The sequence below is a fragment of the Megalopta genalis genome, chromosome 15 (assembly GCF_051020955.1).
Source record: "Megalopta genalis isolate 19385.01 chromosome 15, iyMegGena1_principal, whole genome shotgun sequence".
Lineage (NCBI taxonomy): Eukaryota > Metazoa > Arthropoda > Insecta > Hymenoptera > Halictidae > Megalopta > Megalopta genalis.
In genome coordinates, this window is record NC_135027.1 from 6,891,338 (window position 1) to 6,909,924 (window position 18,587).

Here is an 18,587-nt window from a genome sequence, read left to right on the forward strand (position 1 = left end):
ATGTACTTCGGTTGCATATAGCACCGTGGAACATCAGCGAATAATTCAAGTACGGGATTCATCGAATTTTCGGCAAGATCTTAAATTCTTTTAACGTCGTTCAAATTGAAAGTTTTACAATTCGCGCCATATTCGTCTGCCTTCAAATAGCGCCATTTGACGTAGTGGCAAAACGCTCAAACTGTTATACAAATTTACCGACAAGGTAAATTAAATCTGGAATTGCACAATGGCTCCATCTGACGTAACCTTAGATTTATCATCAGTGGATAATTTTGAGTGGATAACGTTTGAGCGTTTTGCCACTACGCTCAATGGCGCTTTATAAAGAAATATAAAAATGGCGCCAAATTCAAATTCGCTCCTGTATAAGACAATTGGACTTTCTCGCAAGAGAAATCCTCATTCAGTTTATTTACTTAGAGTTAAATCTTAACTTCCGTATAATCTAGCTTTCGTCTCTTATTTTTCGATGGTTCAGATTCAAATGAAACTTAAAAACACCGAGTTGCTTCCAATATTAATTTTATTGGATCGAAAATACTTCTGAAACGACAATTTTCCAGTTCTCATTTACTTATATTTACAGTTCACGGTTCGATTTATATCTTCCAAGAGAGTTTGCCATTCAATGTTATTATTATTTATAATCAAACCCGGTTTCAGGGTTGCTCGTTTAACACTGGATTCATTATCTTATTGCAAGCTGGTTTACTGAAATGCATCTCACGGGACGATAAAGGTTTCCGGAAGTAATACACAACGTTTATACAATAGAATATATTGTCACAGTTCGCTTGTCCCTTAGAGCTCCAGCTTATGTTCCTCCGACTTATTTAGATCCTAAGCTACTGCTCTATGCTCGCCATTTTCCTTCTCAGACATCGCATACGCGTTCGAAAAGAACGCCTGTTCATTCTGAACTGCGCACATGACGAAATGGTTGCAGAATTTTTGCTTATCTTTCATACGACTTCGTTCTTTCCCAATCTTTCTTCCCCTCGGTTCTCTATGTAATCCTAACTTCCGGTTTCCACGGACGTCGAAACAATTTTACACTGTCATATTATTGATATATGTACAATATAAAAATAATACAACGTTTCTCGCTAATTTCGAAGCTCACGCAATTTCAGCAGAAACGATGCAACCACGGGTCAAGGTGACAGCAGAACTATCATCGGTCGATGGCTCCCGTTTCGGTAGCCATTGTCAAGTACAGACTGATATATCGCAAACCCGGAACATAAAGGAGAAAGATCAATACAAGCATCCGTTCGGAATTTAGTTTCACTCGTGTTCGTCGATTACTTCGTTTTATCCGACTAACTAATTGATAAATGCTTATTGTCACGCGTGTCAGAGCGTCTATCGGTCGCTGGTCAATTCCCGTGCGAAAATATATATTATGTCGTTCGCCTAAATTCGACACTTTACCTACCGGAGATTGCATCACAGTCCATCAAAAATTACAGATTAACGATCGAAGAAGATCTTTTGAAAAATTGATCAGCAACTGTAGCAGATTCCTATTTATAATTAAATAAATTATTCCGAGTAATAAACTCTATAATAGCGTCTTCGGAGATATTCCGGTAGCTAAAGTGCCAACTTATTTTAAAGAACATCTAATTCTACGATCAGTCCTGGCGCGGTTTTCTCTCTCAATCTCTTTTTCTTACTCCCTAACAGCTTAAAACTAATCAATTGATATAACGATCGATGTCCAACGATCATCGGTTAAAAACTGAATAATGAGTATTGCATTCTTTTCGGGACAATTATAAAAATTTGCTGAAAATCGATCGAACGTTTGAAAAGAGGATCCGCGAATGAAAAATACCGTCGACGTCGATCACGTGACCTTCGGCGATGGAATGACAAAGAATAGAAAACGAAAAAATAATGATCTCTTTCAACCTATCCGTTGTAAAAACTATTTAATGAATGGTACATGATTTTTCGAAGCTGTTTAAAGCATATAATATTTCTTTTACACGTTTCATTAACTATGAAATGGTTGATACAACTTATAAATCTGTCCGTGGGCCCTTCATAGGGCAGCACGTTATCAAATAGGACGTAATGGACCAATGAGAGCTCGGTCACGTGATAATCTACGTCGACGGTGGTCATTTTTAGAAGAATTGAAATCAATTCTTTTAGGAATGATCATTATATGTAAATAAAATACTGAATTACAAAGGATTGATTCAATGCCGATAGACACCCTGATGTATGTTTCATGGGAATTCATGGTGGTCGAAATGTATCTCGTAAAAAGTACAGAGCGTTATGACGGAAACGTTTCGCAACCGATAGCATCGGTGACGCATCTGCATGTCATAATACAGACTGCGCTGAAATGAAAAGTTTCGACGATCTTTGCGATCCAGATTCGTTTCTGAAGTTCCGACTTCGCTTCCTACTCAGCCGATAATAATTCATCAATTAGTGCCCACTTAAAGATCATTAAAGTGGTGCTTCTGATGAATCGCCGAGGCTAACTCGAAGCATTAAATCATTCACGTCGTTTAGCAACAGATGCGAAGACGCGACGAGACGTATCTTACATTAATCGCAATACAGAAAAATCCAACGCGTCAAGGTCGCTCTCCCACTACCATAAATCATCCTCATTTTAGACCACGTGGATAATACTAATTCTATTTTATCCAATCCTCGAAACGGACAATAGAGTATATTTGATATATTTACAATGATCGTTTTGGAGAAATTAGTACAGGTCCAAATTGATATTGTCAAAGAGGAGGCTGACCTTGACAAACCTAATCTGCCTCGATCCTAGCGATGCTCGGGTCTCAGAAACACCCTATAAAAAATAGTTGGTCCGAAAGAAGTTTCACTACCGATATGCTGCACTTCTGCATTTTTTGCAATAATTTTTTTCAACTTTTAGATAGAGTTTTGCTAACGTTCGATATCTTCAGTGGGTTTTCAACAATCCAGTCACACGAATATGACATTTCCCATTCCGAGCTGAGTCCAGATATCGTTCACATCATTCTTTCCATAATTGAAGAACAAATGTGGACTCAGCCGCGCAGTAACACCCGTTCGTGCAAATGTATCCGTGACAAGGATAATTATTCTTTCTTTTTTCGAAGAATTGCTCTGACATGTCGGCAGTCGTTTTCGGAAATCGACGACTTCTGAAAATCAACGTTTATGTAAACAAAAATTAAGATTATGGCGAAGCTGTCGATGATGGGGAAGCTTAAGTTTTGAATCACGAGGTTCAACTAAGTGGCTTGTAAAAGTCAGACAGGACAATCTTACGAGCTGTGGTGATATTATAGAACGTCTACAGATCGTTAGTAGACTACGGTTTTCATGCGTTTATAATAAAAATAAGTAAATGCAAAATAGTAAAGTATTCAAAAAAAAGAAATCTGTTACATCATTTTCATCTCATGCAAACAAATTTTATGTTGCATGAAATTCCACAGTCTAATCGTTATCATATACTATGTCAGTAAGCAAATTTGTGGGTCTATCAAAGCTGACAGAACAAACTGAGTAAATTCCTCGAAGTCCTTTATGCTACAATGGAATCCTCAAAAAGTTGTAAGCATCCTTTTCCTTAGCAATAAAATCAGTTCATCGTGAACATTGATTCATCTGTTAATCGACAAAGACAAATTAATTCGATCTTTACCCAACACTGTTGCTAAAAAATGTTAATTGCAATCAGGCGATTATGATATTCTCTGGCAGGGATAGTATATTATGCTCGTCAAACTAGGAACTTCATCCACTAACATAATAAACAGCAGACAGATAATTAACAAACTAATTGTTAAAAATATTCGTCGCCAATGAAGAAAGTGTACAAGCTAAAAATCTTAAATGTTCTTTTAATCTAGAATGAACGAAATACGTGTTGCTTCAGAAACGCTTGTAAATGTATACAAAATAAAAGCTGTATCATCTCCGTGGTTACCCTAAATAATACGTTTCAGTAGTACAATTACAATTTCGATAATTAGACGACAGTGCCAATTTGAAGATCGAAGAAAATATTCTGATAATACAACAATGTTCTGGAGTAACACGTGCATCAATAGATCTAAAAAAAAGTTTACTTATTATTGCAACTATAAACAACAGATGATTCTGTCGCTAAACGCGTAATATAGAATTACAATGTAAAATTCACTAAGAATCATCTGTCCTTTAAAATGTACAAATAACGCCGTTACACGTAATTTGAAATTGGCGAAATTTTTATTTACTAAATAACACCAATACACGTAGTGGCAGAACACCCAAATTATTAAACAAATTATCGACTCTAAACGTTTCTTGGAACCAGAATTACTTTGCTCTGTCGATAAATTTGTCTACCAGTTTCAGCGTTTTGTCACTGCACGTGTTGACGCTGTTCGGAGATGGATAAAAATGGTGTCAATTTCAAAACTTTCAGTGTCATTGATGGTGGAAGCGTTCAAGAGCTTGTTGAAAAATCAACTTGTAAATAAACTTTTTTTTACATGAGATTAATGCAGGGCAAACTTCTGAATATTTGTGTACCGTCAGAGTATTTTTTAGCCGGTAAATTTCCCCGATAAAAGAGACTCAAATACAGTAAAATTCCGATTATCCGACCTTTTTCTTTATGATTACTTCTAGGGAAGTAAGATATGCTTAAGTTTTCTCGAAATTGTTTAGCTTTTTCTAAAGGTTAATTATTGATTCTAAATAGCTGAGGAATATGGTTATAATATGGTTATATGGGGTATAATATGGTTACGTTTGTATCAAACACTGCCGGATTATCGAGCGTTCCGGATAATCGAGTATTTCAAATAATCAGAACTCTACTGCATTATATTAAATTGCTCGTATTCATTAAAGGAATTAAGACCGCATGCTGAAGAGAGGCTAAAGTACTCAAATGTAGGAATATCGACTCCATTCTATCAACAAAGGGCGAAATTTCAAGGAAGATCCTTCGACGCGCGGGAACGAAGGACCGCAAACTATACAACGGATTACAATGAGCGATTGCCGCAATCATGCACTGCATATAAATATGCATTTTTATACGTGCTGTGCGATTCTAACGACGATTCGCTGTCAAAGAACGTCTCACCGGAAATACATATACCATACATACAGTTTGTACAAAAATCAACACAATTGATAAATAAGGAACGGAACAAATGAGAAAACGAGCCGCGCGGATCTGATAAACTGGCTAGAAACCTGTCTACCACGGATATCTATGCTTAAAAAAGTATAAAAAATCTAAATCCTCGAACGACGCCGTAGTATGCTGGCGAGACTATTCTTTCTCACTCTCTTTCTCTCCCTCTCTCACTCTCCCTCTCATTCAATTATTATAGCAAATGCACCAGTTGTGCACGCTCGTAAGTTTGTCTGCAATTCATCGATGCACCGAGAGAATCTCTCGTGTTCCGTAATCAATTAATTAATTAATTAATTAATACGCGTGTACGTTAAACCTAAACGCATCCTGAATAGCCAGAATCACTTGAGTGGTTGTACGTTCATGATTCGCCGTTCGCGACGAATGAAATTTGAACCAGCAATTTTTGTTTCAATGGAAAAGTTGCTTGTCGGACGCGGTACAGTGGTTTCCATGTTGGGGCGTGCGTTGTTTGTTCGTTTAATTCGGTTTCAAAGAACTTAAAATGGATTTGAAGCTAAAACAATCCTACAGAAAAATATATATATATCTATATATAAGACAGTCTTTTTAAAATCAATATTCTAATGAGATACATTGTCTCTGCAACTTCGTTATGTAGGATATAAATTTGAACAAACAGTGTACATAGGTGTACGAGAGTGTACACATGATAGCAAAGATTCCAAAACGGCGATATGACTTGCTGTTCCTCCCTAAAAGTCTGTCATTTTTTTCTCTGGCATAAAATTCTGACTGATTACGTGAAACCGATAAAAAATAATTGCCTAAAAAGCTTTATCAAGTTTTCACACATCCTAGTATCTTTGGGACCACTTACCACCCCGTATACATGTACGCCCGCACGCCGCCATCAGTGGCAGTAAATGCAAATACAATATTATCATTATTATATTATGCGACTTCGACAACAAATGTCAGCGCGTAACGATACCGCTATTGTCCTCCGTTTCTCGGTCTTCGATTACGAAATGAATCGAGATCAAGGACCGTGAATCGTAGGATATTTCGGTGTTCCAAGATGGCGGAAGGTTGGACAAACGCAATAAATTATCAATTACGATATTCTTAGAAAGATTGAACTCTTAACCACGAACTGAACTATGAGCTAACGCTTAATGGAAATAAGAAGAGGCAAAAAGTAATGGAAATGTGTAATGCAGGATGAAGGAAAACAACACCGTCGGGAATGTCCGCCATATTGCGATGGGTGGGAAATAGTTTAATCCAGCGGAGGAGAATATTACGAGTCCTGTCTTAGCATGTCTTCGTTTTCTTAGTTTTCCTAAACGATTTTCCCCGTTTTGCGGAGGAAACACCTGTTTGTGGTCAATGGTGACAGCAATATTGCACCTCCAGTGGACTCATTTTGGTCATATGTCACCGCGGATATCTTGGAGCCTGTTCGACATCACACCCAGAGAACGATATCCGGAGAAAACGAGACTTGGTGACACATACACGCATGTTGAGCAACTTTCGAGGCAGCTTAGAGGGCGTCCTGATTCAATATGGCTGCCTCTCGTCAGGACATCCTTAGCTTGCTCGGAGAACGAGTTTACAAATTATGTATTCATACGATGCGATGAAAACTGAGTCTGGGCTCCTCCAGACTAATAAATAAAATTGAATTCGAGACAGTGCATTCGATCTGACTGATCGACAAGTCCCAGAAGACTTAATTATTTTACACCAAACTAGCCTTAGTCTAAACATTTCCGTATTCAATTGTCGCATAGAATACGCATTACCTAATTGTCTTACTAAGAAACAATATTCGTATACTAGATATAATAAATGATTATGTGTACTCCTAATTGTACAGTGAATTTATTGTTCACTGTTACACGAACTTGTTTGGACTTGTCGATTAGAGAGAGCTCGACTAATTTTCATTAAAATTCAGAGTGCAATGTAGGCCCAGCCTATTCTGCGAATTGCAACTCAGTCTATTGTGGCTATGAAGAAAATGAATTTACATTTTCCTTGAGTGGACATCTACATCTCATTCTTATCGTTTATGCCGAGCGTTATTCAACGTGTATTGATTTAAAAATTCCAACCGTATTTTAGTGGTAAAATTGATGTTAATCGAACTGTTGCATTCTGGCTAGTCCACTTAAGGATTCACTTGAACCTCGTGTTCGAATATTAAAAGTGACAAAGTTTAGGCCCAGCCTAAAATGAAATCGGCGGTTCTAGTTGGATAAATATTTCCACGCAACCGTTCTCCGAGCGTCCTCAAAATTCCTCTCCCCAATTTCTCGTTCTCTTCGGATCGGAAGTCCAACCCCCAAAGGGGCTGAAGACTCGTTCTGACTGCGATTAAACCTGAGCGGGTTTCGACTTGCCGACGACCAGCATTATCTTCTGCAGGAACTTCGTGGTGCTTACTGCAATAAAACAACACCAAACAATTATATTTCTTCCTTATCGCAAAATTATTGTAATCTGTCTTTTTTTTTGGAAAAGAAACTTCTCTTCCATCTTCAAAAAACAGACCATGGAATTTTCAAATTCTACATGCAGTCGTCACACTGGGTACAAAAGTACGAAAATTTGAATCAGTAAAAACTAAACTTCTTTTCTGACTAATACTACCAAGACTTATCACCTAAATACTGTTTTCAAAATAGCTTTTCTATAAATAAGTATTAAAACGTATTCTATTTCTTCACAGAACTATTATTTTAAAGGAAAGTTTAATTGCAATATCCTGCAGTTAATGAAACAATATTTATTTACAAATATCTGCTTAAAGGTACGATTTTCTCCAATTCCGATAATTAAAACCTTAACGAGGATCAGATACAATGTATTTTACTGCGGAAAATGTTTCGCGAAAATTGTCCTGCCAACAGGTGACGACCACACGAAGATAGTGAGACGAAGTTAGCGAGAGAAGAGCGATTGGATTTCCTTGCAGAACGAGTCCCACAACCATTAGATACGTTTGTTAGTCTTTACTGGTGCACCGTGTGTTCAAGTTAGTGTGCGTGACGCTTGTTCTGTGGGTGCAGCATGCAAACTTAATCGTTAAAGATGTTTGGGAAAACTCAGATAGCTGATAAGAAATGGTATTGGTCATAGCGAGACGCGCGGATTAAATCAGGGATTATTGAGAGTCGTAAAAAGTCATTGCTGCGACGTCGGTTCGGGTTTTGGAAAATAAAATATGTTTACTCGTTCGACGACTGATAAGTAGTTCAAAGTGTCAACGAAGAAGGAACGTGAAATGCACTGTTGCTATATCTGCTTTTTCTAAAATACTCGAGATGATTGGTAATAGGCCGCGGATCTTTACGCAAATTCAGATTGTTCAACTTTTCTCAATATTGGACAAAATGGTTATTTAACCCTTTGTACTCAAGTGGTGAACAAACCATTCATTATGTATGACACGTTATGAAATTTCTTTATATTTAACGAACTATGAAAAGTGTAACTATCGATTTCATACTTGCGTAAAATATACTTGCCAAATGGAAATACAGTAAGTCAGAAAGACTATTTCGGATTTAAAGTTAACATGTGTTCGAGTGCAAAGGGTTAATTTCTTCGCGTAATTTCGCAGATTCGCACAAGATCTAAATAAGTGCATAAAGACGCGAAGTTAACCGATGATTACGTGTCATGCAATGAGCGACGGAACGAATCAAAATGAGAAACGTTTGCTCGAGAAAATAATCGCATCGCGAGCGGCATGCACGGTGATCGAGAAAGCGGTAAGCTCGTCCGTGATCGTCGAGTGATCAAGAAATCAAAGCTAAGCATGCGTGGCATGACAGGAGTAAAATTATGTTAGAGTGTATTCTGAACCTTAGTCTTTGGTCCGACGACTACCATCAGCTTCTGCAAGGTTTTGGTAACGGCGCCTGCGGGAACAAATCGGTTAAACAGAAACTGAACGAACCAATATCAACCGATAAATATTTTCTTCTTCGTCCGAATCGACTGGTTCTATCCAGGAAGAAGCGTAAACTAAGTGACCGGGAAACTAACTCAATCAACGATTTAACGAAGTAACAACAGAACTATAAAATCTTTAACCGGATCTTTCTCGGGATTATTTTGATTAGGTCGATTCCGAACTTACTGACTCCTTGCTGGAAGAATTTTGGTTTGTTTTTCCATGAGACGAACACAAAGTACACTGGCACGGACGAGAAGATCATCAGGCAACCGTATCCTGAAAGATCATTTCAAATGTTTCAGTCTGTTGACCGATTGGATGTCCTTTGCTTGGTTTTGTATGATTCGATTGTTACCTGTTTCCACTGGACTGGCGTACATGGGAACGATAGTCACGAAAAGGGTGGCGAGAATGTATATGAACGGGAAGAATAGGTTCACTTTGATTGGCCTGGGCAGATTAGGCTGGGACCATCTGAGCCATGGTAGGCAGAGCACGGAGACGCCAATGCTCAGCTGTGAACATACAAGAGGCACTAGAAAATTCTATCTTTATATTAAATATGTTAATATTTTATACTTTAAGACGAATACTTCTATATTTAATTTAGTACCGTATTTATTTATTTAGACCTTTCGCCACGTTTTCTATAAGAGAGGGGTCTTCATAATTTTACAAGTTTAGTGTTAAACACATTCTAGCTAACATAAGAGGAATTAGTAGAATTGTTCTAATACTTGGGAATTTAAGTTAGTAACTAATTTATAAAATTTTGTTCTTCTCATCGAAGAGATTATTAACGCTTCGAAAACAAATGTTGACAGACCTATACATCTTATTTCCGAAGTTGTAAACATATCCTTTGATTGTGTACATAATCGAAGATTACGATATACACTATATTCTCTCTAATTGACGCTCAGATTGTACACAAAAATGGACAATTTGGGAAGAGTAATAATCGTATTATTGTATTGGGAAGAGTAATAATCGTACCTCCTCTTTCTAAATTGTCTATTTTTGTGTACAATCTGAGTGTCGATTAGGGAGAATTTACTATACTCTCCATTTTTCCCATTAATCCCTTGCGCCAAGATTTCTTCTACAACTGTATCGATTAGCGTCCTCGATTAGTGCCAAGAACAAGACAGTTCTTGTCTCTCCGATGCCCTCGTTTACTTTCATTCCCTCACTTCGATAACGGAACAATCAAATTTGTTTGCAATAACATTCATATTTAATAGCTCATTTGTGAAATGTCCGTCACGAGTCCGACTCGTTGTTATAGTGCAAGGGGTTAATTAAGGCTGTGATACATAATCTCGGTCACCGAGGAAAATATACTCTTAGTAGTTTAAAAAATCCTCGTACGCAAACGTTTTTTTATAGAATAAATGTATTGGAGAATAAAGTTGTCGACTATGAACATACCCAGGTAGCAAAGCCAACGTAGTTGATCAGAGCAAAGATGTCGGAAGAGCAGAGATACAACATGGACAACAGCGCCTGGAAGAAAGAAGAGCAAGATTTCAATTACCGGTCCCCATTGTTCCCATTTCCTTCGACTTCCTTCGAACATCCTCGTCGCAAAATCCTGTAAAATCCCCTAAGAGGCCGCAATCAGGACAGGAAATTGCAGGCGCTAACTTAGGGAAATGACTTTCGATTATATACCTAGGTGTCACGCGAACCAATGGCCTAGTTCTAATTCCGTGCTTCTTAAAAAATTCATAGCATTCGATTTATCCTAGTTCTTCAAGGTGGCGGGGCAAGATCACTTCAGTCAGCTACCTCAATCCACATTACTTATTTCTCAGCGACTACAATCGCTTCACAACGTTAAGGACAAAAAAAGAAAAGAAATGAATCACACAAACGGTTTCGAACGATTAAAAAATTTGTCCGAGTGTCGCACTCTCCGCTGCGTTGAGCAACAAGTATCGAAACCGATTGTTATTGGACCGTGCAATCATGTCGAATTGCGCGCTGCCTCAAAGAGGACGTCTTTCTTAATGGCCGTTGATAAGCAGTAATTACATTAATAAAAACACGAAAAATAACTGAAGTGTCAACGCACCATGCAGAGAACGGCCGGTGTCGGCGTGACCCTCGATGTTTGGATCATCGTCAGTATTTCAGGCATCTGGCCCTCGCAAGCCCCTGCGTAGAAGAGCCGAGAAGATGTCAGGAGAATTCCATTTACCGCTCCGAACGTCGAGAGGGCCACGAACACGGGGATCATCCAGGAGAACCAGCCGAAGAGACGATTGGCGAACGTCTGTAACGCGGAAAATACTTAATGAGTTTCGTGCAATGGGATTGTTTCGTGTCTCGTAGAAGCATCTTTCAATTTCAGTCCTCTTTCCAGGATTTTTATCATTTCGAGGTGTCGAGGGAAAAAATCGCATTTTATCGAGGACAATATGTACGCGTAAGAGGGAGAGAAAGAGAGAAAGAAAGAGAGAGAGAGAGAGAGAGAGAGAGAGAGCAAGCGAGCGAGCGTGTGTGTGAATGGAACAACGACACACTAAAAAGATAAAAAAAGAAAAAGAGAAACGAGGAGAACGAGAGAGAGAGAGAGAGAGAGAGAGAGAGAGAGAGAGCAAGCGAGCGAGCGAGTGTGTGAATGGAACAGCGACACACTAAAAAGATAAAAAAAGAAAAAGAGAAACGAGGAGAACGAGAGAGAGAGAGAGAGAGAGAGAGAGAGAGAAATAAGATGTAATTGTTTCGACGTGTTAAACGTACAATATCAATTCCGTCGAGCGAGGATAGGAAAGCAAAAATTTCATTGTAAACCGGAGACTTATAGTGAGCACAACGATTACAACGTCGTTCTAAGTAATTTTAATCGCGAAACAACGCGAAGTATTGATAAACTGTGCGAAGAGAATCGATACAGATCCCCCATTCATAATCATATAAGGTTTGAACAAAAGAACATTTGTTACAACCGATGATCAAAGACTTTATTCTTAAAAACAACGAGATAACTTCGTCACTCCAGAGAAATCGCGGAGAGAATTAAGCGCGAACGTGATTGTTGTTTGCTAACTTGGACGTATCGTCATAGACTACTTAATAGACACTATATATGCAGCATGATTACTTGCGCCATTAAACTTTAACTACATTTCTGTTAACTTACCACTGCCACAGCCTCGCTTCCCAACACCTCGACGGGACTAAGTGTCGTGTAGAAGGCCACGTTGGCGAAGACGTAGACGAGAGTGACGAGGACGCAGGAGATACCAATTGCTTTAGGTAAATTCCTAGAACGACGAAGAAAAAGTCGAATGTTAACACATTGTCCACTCCAGGAACACATTTATAAATTTCTAAACGATTGATACGATTATTAAATTCGCTAGAAAGTCCCTATTCGATCTCTGCATATTTAACGCGTTAAAGTTAAACCAATAACTCGACGCTGTCGTGTTTAAAAAACAATATTTTATTATTCATGTAATGTAAAAAAAAGCTCACTTTAAGACGTGTCACTCGAAAAAAGAAGTACAGTAATTTCTCCCGAATTCGCGCACAAAAATGAACTATTTGGGAAAAGGAGATACGATTATTCTCATTTTATAGTTGTCCACAATCGGTAACTATAAAAACGAGCCGCGAGGCTCGAATAATCGTACCTCCTCTTTCCAAATAGTCCAGTTTTGTGCGCAATCCGAGCGCGAATTAGGGAGAAATTGCATTTTTCGTTGCCCGTAATTTCGTTTCCGTTTCGAATCTACTTAAAACCGAAAATGAAGTTTCCAAGTTTCCTTTGCACAGTTTACCGACGTGTTGAAAAACTATTAAACGCCGATTGTTGGATGACGTGTTGGGATCTCCGCGCGAGTAGAAGTGTACAAACACCAGCGTGACGCTGGTAATTGAACGCAACGAGATTAAAGCGCAAGTTCATTGATCGTTTCAATGATTCTAATGGATCTCGGCTACAGGCAGTCGAAAATATTTGACCTTCACAGGCTTAAGACTTTGCACAAGAGTCCTCGTTTGACCCCCATGTCGGAGTCAATGGAGTTGGCTGTGCATTGCGAGACCGTCTTTTAATTAATAAATACACGAGATCGGCTGGCGCAATCCCTATTAATCATTGCATGAGATTTCAGCGGAGATCGGGTTAAACTAGTTAATTCCCCTACGAAGTGGTGTTTCCAGTTCTATATATGTTTGTATCGATTACTGTGGTTCTTTTATTCTGGGGAACCGGTGACAGAAAATCCAAAAATTATGTTGCTATTTTGGCTCGAGCAAGGGAAACAGTTAAAGTTGTTGTTATCGGAGGATTTATACCGTTACACAGTTTTCAATTTTTCAAATATTACAATTTTTGAGCTTTCAATTTATCAAACGTGGATATTCTTGAACTTCGATGTCTTTAAATCCTCGCGTATTCGATTATTTTTCAATCATTAAATTCCACAGCTGAATCAATTCGAGGGTGGCAAGAATCTTTAAACAAATCGCTTTCTTGGATTCCAGTCTAATTGGGATCAAAACAGTTCTACCGAATCAAGCAGCTGTTACCACTTGCGTTAACTTTTATGATCACTTCCCCAATCAGTGTATCCTTTAAGATTCGCCGTAAATGATCGTCTGTCCTAATTAACAGGAATCCGCGACACATAAAACTGTCTCTTATCTGAAATCTCTGTCTCATTATCTGAAAAGAGCCGCGAAAGTGATTACGAAAAGACCACGCGTGCTTGTACGTATTGTTTAATCATCGAGCTTTCCGAGGCGTTGAAAAAAGTGAGCCGGTTGCATACTTGACCGGGTCCTTGAGCTCCTCGATGATAAAATTCAAGTAGTTCCAGCCATTGTAAGCGAACAGCCCCGAATAAAAGCTGAGTGCTATCGACGTCACTTCTGTGTTCGTGTTCTCGAACGTGAAATACTGCGTGTTCCCTGCGAAACAGATTGGAAACCATCGATCAAACGCCCGAAGCAACCCTTTCGAGCATAAATATTTGTCCCGTGTCCGTCAACGTAGCACGCAACCAAATACATTTACAATTTTTTCTGAAAAATAATATCGGTCAAGTCGTTCCTCTATCAAGTCCAGCGATAAGTTCGAATAAAAATCTGTGATTGATAAAAAGTTAAATAAAAATAATGTTCGCGTACAGATTATTTACAATCAAGAGAAATACAATATTATCGATCGATCTGCATTACAACGTTCGGCACGTTCGCATGAAGCAAATATGAAAAAATAAAATCCAGTTTATTTAATTACAATTGTGCGAATATCTTAATGATCTGTACAACTTGTGCAATAAAATTTCAATTCACTATTTGATAATATTAAAATGGTATAATTAGATTGCAGGATTTTACGTGAAATAAAATTTCTCTGCGTCGCTTGCAAGACACAGGCGCTGCATAAATATTGATTTCTTTTTTAAATAAATTGAATAAGTTGAAAATATTGCAACGATATCTTCAAATTTTATAAATCATTTTACGGTATTGTATTGGATCGCTTTTGTCGTATGTGCATAAAATTCACAGTCGAATTACAGTAATTAAAAGGAAAGAAAAAATTTCTGACTTAATTTTACTCAAGAAATTGATTCAATTTATCTAGATCAAGGTTGTCGCCCGCAAACTGGCAGATTTCCAGCGGTACTGAAAGCATGAGGACACCTGGGCAATGCTGTTGATCATATTATTTGTTTGTAAGAAGTTTAATTGGATTCTTTGGTCCAGGAATCGTCGCGAAGCTAATTTATCGGAATCAGAGGAGTTCTCACGACATCGTCAGTCTGAAAGGGGCCATTTGCAGGGCTGAATAGGTCAATTCAAGTGATTCCTTGCAACGAATCGTCCCCGCCTGTTTAATCCACCTTTTTGATTGGGCAAATTGTCTCGTCCGGCACGTGAAAAGACGCCTAACCGTCTTACGTTGCGGACAGGGTGGCGTGGGCGACGGAACATTAACTTCTTCCTCGTTCTTGCGTTGTGCCGTTGTGCACCCGACAGAGAAACATTGTGGCGCGAAACATCCTCTAATGTCTAAATCATTCTCGAAGCTGTCGACACAACCGCTGCTTGAAAATCCGTCATATCCGATACTATAATGAGTCAATATGTCTGTTTTCTTAGAAACGTTATTGGCTTTGTATTTAACACGTTAAGCGCCAAACATCGACCTCAAAAGTTTCGACAGTATCAAAATCATTTAATTAATGAAACTAACACTACGTAGATCATTGTAACTGTTCACAATGCATTGACACATTTAATTTGTTCGAATGTGTTGCAATAAATATGAATTCCAAGACATAGTTAAAAATTAGTGTCACTTATCGCTTTTTGCACAGGTGTGTTCTGAACAGTCACTTTGCCCAGGCGGTTTTCTAATAGTCCTTTCTTTTTCTAGCGACGATCAACAGTCGAGCATTTCTCAAAATATTGTTCAAAAGTGATAACAATTTTATTAATGATTAGACAAATTATTTGGATTATTGTAACTTAATACTGTAACAGCTTTTCTACAGAGATTGTTACTTTAAATAAAATTGTACTAAATACAATGTTTATAAGTATTAAAATATTTAAATAAAATTTTCTGTAGACCTTAATAAAACATGTGAAGATCGAAGTTAATTGTCAGAAACTAGTCAAATAACAATGCGTATACTCTGGGTCCAAATGGACCCGAGCCCTGTCGTCCGAGTGTTACAAAGATAACACGAGAACCGCGAAGTGTTAACCACTTTGTCCTCTTTCTCCCGACATACCAGAAACTCGTCAGAGTCTGAAGAGATTGCAAAATTTCTCGTAAAAAGTGTTTCAATTTCACGTCGACCAGTTTCTTTCGAAATAAACTGTCATCTGAATCATCAACATCTTTTAGATCCGTGGCTCGCAAGAACATTTGGTTCCATGCTTTTTTGTTCTATGTACGGAGAATGACGGCGCCAAATCTTGTGGAGCAATTGTTTAGCACAGTCCAATGATTGACAGCTGACGACGCGTGAGATCGTGCACGCCGATGTGAAAGTCGGTCGGTCGGAAGAAAAAAAGATTAGGCAACGATCTCCAGCGGAGAGAAATAAAACAGTGAAAGGTATCCCGTTTGGTTTTGCGTACGGTAAACTTTCGTCAGCCGATGTCGTTAAACTCACCGGCGAAGAGCTGATAGACACCGGCGAAGATGATGATGAAGAGCGCTAAGAGCTTCGCGTAAGTGAAGATGTCTTGCACTCGCGTCGCCCATTTCACGTCCCAGCAATTGATGAACGCCAGGATACCTGAAACAATGTTGAAAATTCGTTATTTCTAGAATCAGAAATTTATTTCTACAATTCCAGGAAAACTGATCCAAGAAAGTTAAAACAGAGGTAACGTGTGGCGATTAAGTACTAGGTACTTGATGATCGAAGGATGATAAAATTTTTCAAAGACGGTATTAATCTCGTAAAAATCAAGACAGTATTAATTTCATAATAATCAAGAGAATAACAATTTGACGCCAATGACAAATCTTCTATAATTAATTTCACCCTTATCTAAAATTAATTGTATTCTAAATTTCTATTAAAAATCCAGTAAAACTTAATTTTCTATTAAGAATAGTAATAAATACTAATAAATAGTAATATATAAAAAATAGTAATAAATAATAATTTATATTAATATAAATTTGAATAGATGCAATGTTCACCAAATCTATTTCATCAAGTCTTCAAATCTATTCATCGACTATTCACCAAACCTAATCAAGCATTTAACGAGACCTTTCAAAAAAACCTCGCGAGAACCCTCGGTTCTAAATTGAAGGGTGTGCTGATTAGAATGAATCGGCAGATTCAATGAGCGACGAGAGTGTTCATCTAGTAAGCCGAAGTCAAAGCGTTCGACGTTCGTAGACAGCATGTTATGTCTAATGACACGCAACCCTCGACGACGTCGGCCGACTATCTAATTGTAAGTGTAAGTTAGACTTTCCTGCACACTGATTGCCTTCCCCGTGATAGGAAAAGATTAGGTAATGTTAATGAGCGATGATAGCATAATACAGCGACGAGTCTGTTGCGTAATTTCATTCATTTGTGTCACGAAACGCCATGATTACCGATAACACGTAAATTACACGTCTGATGGTTGAAACTCCAGCGCTCTGATATGATATATGTATAGTACACGGAATATTTCTTTTGTTCGAGGATATCCAAATTTTTTGGTCGAGCGCGTGTTTTATCGTATAATTCACGAAGCTTTATTTTATTTATAACAGGGGTGGGGTCAAAGCGTCGACAGCATAACTACAGTCATTTCTTCCTAATTCGCGCTGAGATGCGCACAAAAATGGACAATTTAAGAAGAGGAGATTACGATTATTCGTGCGGCTCGTTTTTATACTTACCGATTGTCATTAACTATAAAAGCGAAACGCAAGGCTCGAATAATCGTATCTCCTCTTCCCAAATTGTCCATTTCCGTGCGCAATCTGAGCGCGAATTGGGGAAAAATTATTGTATTTCTAGTCGCCCGCCTATCTGATATTATTAAAACTTATTTTTGGCTTTAAATTACTACTTTTCTTATGATCACTTAACACGAAAATACGTCGCCCGTAGTGATCAAAAGTTTGGCCACCCCTGATTTACAATAATCGATGCAGAATTCCGGCTGAAATTGCATACGTATGTCGGGAAACTTCGCACTGCGGGGTAAGAAGCATGTTGATGTCAGGAAAATGATTTATATGCAAGGAAGTATCAAAATGTAAATAGACGTGACAGTGATGTATTGGCACGAGAGTCGCCATAGTGGAAAGACACGACCCTAATTACAGAAATGAAACGCGAGGTGATGAAAAGGCTTGGAATACAGTGTCGTAACACGGGGCAATCTGTCTGGAATCGGTAAAGCGATGATTGTTAATTGAAAAACATATTTATCGATTGACATAACCTATCGATATCACGGTAAATGAATCGTGTCGTTATTAATGTGTTCTATTTACAATTTTACATTTTAAAGAGCATATTTATGCTAACAGTATACCGTACAACTCGATAAAACAGACTGATCAATATTTTAATAATTGCTCGTGCGTTCGCCAAATACCAAATAAACGACATAGTTTCTAGTCGATAAGTATGACCAACAGAGACCACACCGCAGGTTCAACGCCGGTGCCCAGAAGCTCTATAGTTAATTAAGTACCGATTAAACGATCGATTGCCTTCGATCCGTGATAGACGAATATCGTTATCATTATCGATATTTTATCGCACGGAACCGGTTGCAAGCGGTAGCCGAACGCTGGAGACTATCTGGCACCAACTGGTTTAGTGAACCATGACGATGGTCGGGGTAAAAAGAGTCCTGGTTATCGACCTGCACCACTATCCGTCGGCAAACGTGCGTAGTTCCACCGATAAACGCGAAGATTAATTGCCAAAGATCTGTCTGCGATCCAGAGACAGCTACCTCTTCAGCAACATC

At 38.4% G+C, this 18,587-nt stretch overlaps 1 protein-coding gene across 5 annotated transcripts in view; it reads right to left on the bottom strand.

Annotated features, from left to right (window-relative positions):
* Nucleotides 1-508: 508 nt before the first annotated feature.
* Nucleotides 509-18,587, bottom strand: part of LOC117219644 (large neutral amino acids transporter small subunit 1) — a 45,687-nt gene continuing 27,608 nt past the window's right edge. For 2 of the 5 annotated variants that reach the window (XM_033468945.2, XM_033468949.2), the window contains exons 4-11: nt 16,259-16,384; nt 13,895-14,033; nt 12,256-12,379; nt 11,185-11,385; nt 10,539-10,613; nt 9,463-9,622; nt 9,291-9,383; nt 7,626-9,069 (exon numbers count right to left, since the gene is read on the bottom strand). In XM_033468945.2, the coding sequence (XP_033324836.2) occupies nt 8,996-9,069; nt 9,291-9,383; nt 9,463-9,622; nt 10,539-10,613; nt 11,185-11,385; nt 12,256-12,379; nt 13,895-14,033; nt 16,259-16,384 (992 nt within the window). In that variant the 3' untranslated portion in view covers nt 7,626-8,995. Of the gene's footprint in view, nt 7,588-7,625; nt 9,070-9,290; nt 9,384-9,462; nt 9,623-10,538; nt 10,614-11,184; nt 11,386-12,255; nt 12,380-13,894; nt 14,034-16,258; nt 16,385-18,587 lie in introns of those variants that run through there. The other 3 variants (XM_033468947.2, XM_033468946.2, XM_033468948.2) reach the window with 3 other exon arrangements.